This window comes from Bombina bombina, chromosome 5, assembly GCF_027579735.1.
Source record: "Bombina bombina isolate aBomBom1 chromosome 5, aBomBom1.pri, whole genome shotgun sequence".
NCBI lineage: Eukaryota > Metazoa > Chordata > Amphibia > Anura > Bombinatoridae > Bombina > Bombina bombina.
The window spans coordinates 952,216,417-952,226,407 of NC_069503.1; the positions used below are offsets into that span (position 1 = coordinate 952,216,417).

Sequence of the window (9,991 nt, forward strand, 5' to 3'; positions counted from 1 at the left end):
GTATGAGCAAGTGATGATATGATTGCGAGTGGGTATAATGAGAGGATTCTGTTCTTGACCTCCAAACTTAGCCTTGTTTAATCGTCCTCCAACCGTTAACATGCCATCATCGTCAATGAATGAGTTCAGGTTAGGACCAGTAAGAAGAACATCGTTCAGAGATAAGCCTTGATGCTTGGCACTGGAGTTGAACACTACCCTGATTTGTTTTGGCTTACGTGGATGATACACTCTGAAGAAAGGCAGGTACCAGCACTCATGGAGTCTTTGAAGTGGTGGAGCTGGCTCGGAATGATCATTGTCAAAGATTCTTTTCATAAAGGCAATGAAATGGTCCTTCATTTCAGGCCTGTTCTTTAGTGTTCATTGAAGTGAGTTGAATCTGGATAACGCCTGTTCACGATTGTTTGGGAGTTTGATCCTTGCAGCATGAAAAGGCAATGGTGCAACCCAGTTGTTAGACACGTCCTTGAAGAATTCTTTGTCCATTACTTTGATGAATTCTCTGTCTTCAACTGACAAGGCTATTTTGTTGTCATCTCTTGTAGTACAAAACACTGTGGTACCCAGATTGTCGTCACAAAGTATAGGAGTAACATCGGGTATTTGGATGATGTCAGGAGGCTTCTCCCTTACCTCATAATGATGAGAGCACTGTTTGAAGTGGGATGCACGTCCATTTCCTAATATGTAAGTTTTGAAGGAGTGGATCTCAGATGACGTACGCATACTATTCAAGCATACATCGCCCACTATCACCCAGCCTAGATCCAGTCTTTGTGCATAAGGGGCATCGTCAGGTCCATCGCACTGCTCCCGTACCTTATGTACTCTAAGAATGTCTCTTCCTAGCAGGACCAAGATTTCAGCATTCATGTCCATTGCCGGAATCTCATCAACAAGGTGCCTTAAGTGAGGATGGTGATTGGCAGCCTCTGGAGTAGGAATCTCTTCCCTTTCGTCTGGTATCTGGTCACACTCAACTAATGTTGGTAGGGGTATGTCTTCATTTCCTTTGATATGAGACCATGAATCCATTGGCCCTTCTGCCAAAGGCCTCTACACGACCAGAACAGGTTCTGAGAGTATACGGTGTTGCCTGACCCTCTATGCCGAAGATCTCAAAGAATTTAGGCTTAACCAGGGATCTGTTGCTCTGTTCATCTATTATAGCATACATCCTAGCAACTTTCTCAGGTTGATCCTTTGGGTAAATCTTGACTAGACATACCTTGGCACAGCATTTGTAGTCTAAGCCTTCTCCACAGACTTCTGTGCATGCAGAGGAAACACTCGCTGTGACTGGAGCACGACTTTGTTGCTCCCCGCCATGAATTGAGACAGGGGTGGAGGCAATTAGCTGCTGTGGGTTGTATGGAAGTGAAGTAGGATGCATAGCTGTAACGTGTCTGTCGCTACTGCATTCTGTTCACTTTATAACAACTTTACAGTCTTTAGCAAAGTGATCATAAGAAGCACAACACCTGTAGCATACTCCACGTTTCTGGAGAATCTCCCTGCGCTCTTGTAAAGTCTTTGCCCTAAGCCCACGACATTTCTTAAGAGGGTGAGGCTTCCTATGAATAGGGCACTGACGATTAGGGTCTTTATCTCTCTCGCCCGAGTCACTCTGGTGTGCAGGAGAGGATATGGGTGGTGAGATGTCTGCCCTTTTAACAGATATTGCTCTATTAAAGTCTCTTTGTTTAGCTGCCGTGTTATCCTACCTTAATGATGTTGGTGAGGATGATGAAGCAGGCAAGTTGGGTTCAAAGAAGCTGAAGCTGGGATCGTTTCTCATCCAGGCTTGATCGCTGATGTACCTGCAAAAGTATGAAAATGGAGGAAAGGATACATTATAGTCTCTTTTGTATCTTAAACCCTGTTGTGCCCATTTCTCTTGCAGGTTACATTGCAGTTTAGACACCACTGGATTGACACCATGAGCAGTGTCCAGAAAGCTTAGTCCAGGTAGACGTGGGTCTGTCTTTGCCAACTCTAGCTCCATGAGGAGGTCACTTAGTTCTTGGAGCTTGCGATAGTCTTTGCTCCCTATTTTCTGGAAGTTTTGCAGTCTCTTGAACAGAGCACTTTCTATGGCTTCAGAGCTACCATAGGCTTGCTCAAGTCTTGAACATGCAGCAACAAGGCCTGCATCTGGGTGGTCAACATGTACTGTTCTCAGTCTTTTAACACGATCTGCAGATTCTGGCCCCAGCCACTTTATGAGCAAATCAAGTTCCTCCTTGGTTGTAAGGTCGAGATCAGCGGTAGCAGCCTTGAAGGTTGATCTCCAGGCCTTGTAGCTCTCTGGACAGTCGTCAAACCTTGAGAGGCTTGTGTTATGAGCTCACAGCGTATCATGTATCTGGAGAAGTCAGTCAAGTCTGATCTCTCACTCTTTGGTGCCAAAGTAACTTGAGGAACCCCTTGGGTGTGAAAGTTCTTTGGTGAAGAAGGGTGAAGTTTACCAGGATAAAATGATGTTGCAAGAGCATTCAACTGTGGCGTAGTCTCTAAGGCTTCTGCTGGCTGTGGCTTGAGCTGCGGCTTGTCACTGGAAGTCACTTTATTGTCAGCGGGAGGTGATGCGGTTTGCTGCTTAGATGCACTTGTGTTGTGGATTTGAAGAGGCTCAGGCATTTGGTGTTGAGAGGTCTCTGTGTTGAGATTGAGAACGATGGTGTTAGTAGGAGGCACAGGAGATGATTCTGTATCGTCGCAAATATTATGCTTTAGCACGTATTTACTAGTGCGTTCAACTGGGTCTTCCAGATCTGCTGGGATATGGCAATCTGAATTAGTACTTTCTCCCATTGCTTGTTCAAGGAGTTTCAGCCTTGCTAGGGCTGCTGCTTCTTCCTTTTCCATTAGCAGAACCTTTATTTGGGAATCCACCTCTGCTTGCTGGGCAGCCATCTCTGCTTGCTGGGCAGCCATCTCTGCTTCCTGGGCAGCCCTTTGTGCTTGCTGGGCAGCCCTTTGTGCTTGGAGAGCTTTGCTTTGGGCTTCCATTTCTGCTTCCCTTCTTTTTGATTCCGTATAAGCACGGGCCTCTATTAGCTTGTCGCTTAAAGTTGAACTTCTGGAGCGAGAGGATCTAGAAGAACGTGTAGTGAGCTTAGTTGATGTGGATCTATGAGATCTGGTCTCCTGCAGTTGAGCAATGCGGAACTCTGCCTTTTCTTTAGCGATTTGCACTAAGAGACCTCTATGTTGGTCCAGTGCATCAGTCCTAGTCAGTTCTGCTGAAGAGTCCTCTATATTAAAGTCCTGTAAGAAGGCTGTGTATATTGCAGACAGCCGCTGGTAGTGTTCATACGCAGCAGATAGGTGATCTATAGAATCTCTCAATTTGGCTGGTTGATCATTAAAGTGTGATAAAACTGACATGCATTGTGAAATGATGTCCCATAGGTCTGACAGATTGCTGGAGAACTCATCTCTAGTGAATTCATAGTCTGCGTTTGTGTCGGTTTTATTGTACATTTGGGTCTTACACTCTGTTCAGCAATATCTGCAGGATCTGCTCCCTGTACATCTGTGGGTTCAGAGGCATGATGTATCTGCATTGGTTTGGCTATAAAAGAGTGCTCAGAGCCATGTCTAGACATTTTTTCAAGTTTTGCAAAAAATTGTTCTGTCTCTTTAATAAGACAAAAAGCAGCTTAGACAGGTGGAGTAACAGTTCAATGCAGAGAAACAGTTTTAAACATTCAGATGAAGTGCAGTAAACTTGTGCGACCATGTGCTTTCACAAGATGGCGGATGGCCCTGAGCTTGATTGCAGATTAGACACACACATATACATAGCAGGCTGTAGGAATTCTATACAACTTTTAAATATTCTGACTCAGATAGTTGTAATAATGACCTATCCCTTGCTGAGACCTCTATGCCTGGCCTGTATAAGAAGTTACAATCACTGCAGACAATCCTTGTCAGATAGCTGAACTCACCAATACCTTGTCCATCCACAAAGTTGCTTTATTCTGAATATCAGGTTACAGCAAATAATAAAATACAGCAGATGAATGATTACAGTATTTAAGCGGACAAAAGTTGATACTGATCGTAGCTTGCAATCTAATTAACATGAGTGCTTGTTACATGAGGCCTGTTAGCTGCAAAAAACACATAAAGTCCGGAGCTGCAGTAAAAGGTTCCTCTCTTTATTAATCCATTAAAAGCATACATGTAGAAATACAAGACAAAGACATGCCCTTAGTGTCCAAAGCTTACGCGTTTCGGCTGGAGTGCCGTACTCATAGCCTGTTAGCTGCAGCCATGACACAGGAAAACATCATTAAACTACAAGGGCGGAACAATACACAAAAAGGAAATGCATAATAGGTCAGAGGTAAGATACTGTAGAAAACAGGAGCATTACCAAAAAGGGTCACTAGATGGCAGTACAGAATAAACATTGGGAAGCCTTGAGAAAAATGACAAAAATATATAATTGCTTAACTATAACAACATGAACATTAACAGAGACTATGTAATATTCTATGCCCATTGAGGCAGCACAAATATGCATAATATGAGAAAATATGTATAGCATTTTTTTTAAGTTTTTACTAAGACCTCACCTTAAATATTGAGTACATTTTGGTCACTAAATTAGAAAATGGGTATTTCAGAATAAGGGAATAAATTCTATAAGGTAAATGGATAGTATGACAAAGAGATATGAATCAAAATATTTGTTTCACACTCTAGAAAAGGTGTGCTTCCAAGAACATATATAAATATATAAATAATTTCAGTGCCAGCAAAGAACTTTTATCAACAAACAGAAAAATCACCAGTTGTAAACTATATGCACAAAAATCTTTCACAAAAATTTTTCATTTCTCTCATCCTAAAAGTAAATAATCTATGAGCCAGCAGGTTAAACCACTGTTTTGTGAGAGTATTCGGTTATTTTTTATTTAGGGCTCAACAGAAAAGTTATGTAGTAATGTTGGTATTTTAGAAAAAAATAATTTTAGTTGGGACTGTAAGACCAAAAATGAAAAGAATGGTTAATCAGAAATAACAGACTCATTTAATTGAAAAGACAAAATAAATATTTCAGCTTGTTTTAATTTAGTTAACTTAGCATGATTGCTAATATGTTGTTAATAATGTGTACAATTTTCACCAAAAATAAGCAAGGGCTAGACTACGAGTGGCACGCTAACTGTTGAACGCAAGCTGTAAGCAATATATCGTTAATCATAGGAAGTAACATGAGTATTAAGAGTTGAAAGTAAATGTGTTCACTTGAGAGTAATTGAATTTAACACACTTCGGGTTAGCGTGACTTCAGAGCTATGGTTAACTGTTATGCAAGACAAAAAAGTAGCACAAAAATCATCAAAAATACATTTAAAAGTACAGTTACAATCATAATAACACTGTCTAATAAAAATGATTTCAAAATAAATTGCATTAAAAATATATAAGGGTTTAAAGATATGAGGTCTCAGGTGTTAGTAGCTGAAAACATCTAAAATCATATTTATGCAATATTTGTATTTAATTAAGTGTTTAACTGTATTCTCTGTAAATATTTCCCATTCCTATGTTCTTCACATAGGGGAACATGTTGTAAGCATTTTTAAATGGATATTTCCTATATATATTTGTATCCATCTCTCTCTCTCTATATATATATATATAGTACCCAAATAAACATCATATATATTATATATATATATATATATATATATATATATATATATATATATATATATATATATATATACACACACATATTTATTTAAAGGGACATAATACTCATATGCTAAATCACTTGAAACTGATGCAGTATAACTGTAAAAAGCTGACAGGAATCTCTATGAGCATCTCTATGTAAAAAAGGAAGATATTTTACCTCACAATCTCCTCAGCTCAGCAGAGTAAGTGCTGTGTAAAAAGTTATACTTCACCTGCTCCCAGCTGCAGGTAAAAAAAAAAAGGAAGAAATGAACAGCAGCCAATCAGCATCAGCAGTGCTGAGGTCATGAACTCTTTTACTGTGATCTCATGAGATTTGACTTAACTCTCATGAGATTTCATTGTAAACTTCCCTAAACTGAATAGGGAAATAACATGAGAGTGCACGAGGCTCATCCCTTCAGCTGTCCTAGGACAGACATACTAATATGCTGCTTAGAAATCCTTTACAATGGGACGTGGCTACTGAGGAACTTTTGAGGTAAAACATCTTTCTTTTTTACATAGAGATGTTCATGTGATATTTTCTAGTCAGCTTTTTACAGCTATGCTGCATCACTTTCAAGTGTTTAAACATTTGGGTATTATGGACCTTTAAGAATAAATAGAACATATTCTGCTATTTGAAGAACATTGGAATGGAATGTGAAATATTCATATTTCTTGTCAGATTAGTGCTGTTGAGTAAACACAATAGGGTTTGAGCACAAATAAGGGTCTTGGTCCCCCCCCCCCCCCGATTTTTCACGCTCCATTTAAGCCTATGGGGGAATGCATTAATGCACAGTTCGGCTTTTTGCACACCTCGGGAGTGCAAAATACCACTCCACTCATAATCTAGCCAAAAATGGTTGAAAACAGATTACAGATTACTGAGTACTCTTCATCTTTCATATATTAATTTTCAGTACATTTTAGTCTTGCAGATATTTGTTATTTTTTGTTTTAGATGTACAGTTTATCAGCAACCTTTCTTCTTCTGGTCTAAAAATACTGATTTTAATTACATCTTCTGTGCTGCAAAATGTATTTTATTTTTCTCCTACAGAGGGTGATGAAAATGAACAGACAAACACTGCTGAGAAATCTAAAGAAGAACAGAACAAGGAACCACAACAGGAAAGCTAATAACACAGACTAAATTGCTTTAGACATTATTAAAGTTACATGTCTCAAAGTGACATAAAGTGCTATTTCAAAGTACTGAGGGATTGCATCATGGATGTGATCAGCCACTGGAACATATCAATGAAATTACAAGCAATGGAATTTTATGGAGAAATCTGCCCCAATTTTATCATAAGCAATGGCTGAGGGAGACTGGTTAATAGGAAAGCATGGATTTTATCACATGAAATGTTAGTGCATCAGACTTGGTGAGCCACAGATACACTCATTGTGAGTGGGTTTTGTAATCACCAAAGGATTAACATTATGCACTGTTGAAAAAGCTTCCATAATTATTACATTTCTAATAATTACACAGAAAGACGTCCCTTACAGACAACACAACACAAAAATAAATACATTTATTGAGAGCTTTATCTGTGTTTAAATATCTTGGTTGTTTACAAATGTGTTTTATGGTACAGTTTAGTTTTTAAACCTGGCCATCAAAATGTGCACCTAAAATTTGATCTGTGATTTTATAAAACACTGAAGGGTTTGGTATTTTATTTCATAATCCATTATTTAATCTCATGCTAAAACAATTATCAATCAATACAATCAATTATCAGCTTCTAAAAATGAATATTACCCCACATATAGATTATTGAATTCACTGTGCTGTGTATCATTCACTACAGTTTGCATTTTGCAATTAGGAAATGTTATCATAGATATGCATTGCTATCATTTATTCTGTAATCCCTTTTAAAGGTTTCGATTTCCTGTTAAGAACTTTTTTCACATACATAGGTATCTAAGCAAATGATGCACTAAAGAATTTGTCACACTTTTCAAAATAATGTAAATGCACATCGATCAGTGTGTTGTTAAATCAGTGCACAAATTCCTTCCAAAAATAGTATCTATTTCTAACACTGTATTTGTTATAACTGTAATAGTGCACTTTTTAATGTCTGTATATTGTACTAATAAATAGTGTGTTTGTTTATCAATAAAAGTTAGCCTAACTCTTTGCCACTTGATGTCTGACTCTATAGTACTGGGACCTTGTTGGAAAAATTACAAATGCAGTCCTAAACTAATTACCCAAACCCTTATACCAACATCAATATTTATCAACTTTTCAACATAACCTGACGCGAATAACAAACTAATAACAAATCTTCAAAACTCAATATAGGGTTAAGAAGCTCATTAGAGAAGATGACTATATTGGCCTATATGTCTTTTTTTTTACATTTTCAAATCAAAATTGGAAACATCCCAAAACTAACATTTTAGATAGGAGAATATATTTGGGAGATGACTGTGCTGAGAGTCTCATGATTGATTGGTCCCTTGGGTGCTGGGGAATCTTTATTGTGAGGTGGGGGTCATGGAGAGGCAACCACTGGGAACAAAGGAAGTTGCACCATGTGGTTAAAAAGGGCCCCATGGGCCAGTGACGTGCGGTGACGTCAGAGGCTGGTGAGGCAGTGGCTAGGATATGCCTTCATTCTTTAGATATCCTTTGTTGAAGAAATAGCAATGCACATGGGTGAGCCAATCACATGAGATATCTATGTGCAGCCACCAATCAGCAGCTACTGAGCATATTTAGATATGATTTTCAACAAAGGATATCAAAAGAATGAAGAAAATTAGATAATAGTTGTAAATTGGAAAGTTATTTAAAATTGCACGCTCTTTCTAAATCATGAAATAAAACATATGGGTTTCATGTCCCTTTAAATGGTGTTTTGGAAAACTGGTCAACTTAGTAAGCATTTGATTTTAGTCTAAAGGATTGTAACAGAAACTCTTGCCAGATATCAAAACGCTTGCTCTGATTATGAGATCTAGAAATCCAAGCCCATTAAAATATATGTTTATTAAAAGATACTTTGTACTTTAATGCTGCAAATTATGCTAATAGATTCCTTCATTATTCAGTAAATATAAAAATGTCTTGATCCAGTGGTGGCTGGTGAAATTTAAAGATGGTGGGGTGCTTGACCCCACCCTTTTAAATAAAGCCACACCATGAGATGGCACTACCAATTCATTAATTAAATAAATAAAAGGTAGACAAACACAGAAAACCACTCGGGGGGAGAGGGAGAGAGAGGCGGGGGGAGAGAGACACAGAGGATTAGAGAGAAAGAGAGAGAGACACAATCACACACAGAGGGTTAGAGAGAGAGAGAGAATGACACACAGAGGGTTAGAGAGAGAAAGAGAGACACAATCACACACAGAGGGTTAGAGAGAGAGAGAGAGAGAGAGAGAGAGAGAGAGAGAGAGAGAGAGAGAGAGAGAGAGAGAAAGAGAGAGAGACACACAATCACACACAGAGGGTTAGAGAGAGAAAGAGACACAATCACACACAGAGGGTTAGAGAGAGAGAAAGAGAGAGAGACACAATCACACACAGAGGGTTAGAGAGAGAGAAAAAAAGAGAGACACAATCACACACAGAGGGTATAGAGAGAGAAAGAGAGAGAGACACAATCACACACAGAGGGTTAGAGAAAGAGAGACACAATCACACACAGAGGGTTTGAGAGAGAGAGAGAAAGAGAGACACAATCACACACAGAGGGTGAGAGAGACAGACAATCACACACAGAGGGTTAGAGAGAGAGAGAGAGACACAATCATACACAGAGGGTTAGAGAAAGAGAGAGAGACACAATCACACACAGAGGGTTAGAGAGAGAGAAAGACACAATTACACACAGAGGGTTAAAGAGAGAGAGAAAGAGAGAGAGATAGACACAATCACACATAGAGGGTTAGAGAGCGAGAAAGAGACACAATCACACACAGAGGGTTAGAGAGAGAGAGAGAGACACAATCACACACAGAGGGTTAGAGAGAGAGAAAGAGAGACACACAATCACACACAGAGGGTTAGAGAGAGAGAACGAGAGAGATAGACACAATCAAACACAGAGGGTTAGAGAAAGAGAGAGAGACACAATCACACACAGAGGGTTAGAGAGAGAGAAAGAGAGAGAGAGACACACAATTACACACAGAGGGTTAGAGAGAGAGAAAGAGAGAGACACAATCACACACAGAGGGTTAGAGAAAGAGAGACACAATCACACACAGAGGGTTAGCGAGACACATAAGGGATGAGAGAGTCAGAGGG

At 39.1% G+C, this 9,991-nt stretch overlaps 1 protein-coding gene across 4 annotated transcripts in view; it reads left to right on the top strand.

The window, feature by feature from the left end:
• The window catches only part of PKIA (cAMP-dependent protein kinase inhibitor alpha), a 136,184-nt gene extending 128,317 nt beyond the window's left edge, over nucleotides 1–7,867 (top strand). For all 4 annotated transcript variants that reach the window (XM_053715151.1, XM_053715150.1, XM_053715148.1 and 1 more), the window contains one exon: nucleotides 6,773–7,867. In XM_053715151.1, coding sequence (XP_053571126.1) covers nucleotides 6,773–6,852 — 80 coding nt within the window. In that variant the 3' untranslated portion in view covers nucleotides 6,853–7,867. The remainder of the gene's footprint in view (nucleotides 1–6,772) is intronic.
• The last annotated feature ends 2,124 nt before the right edge of the window (nucleotides 7,868–9,991 follow it).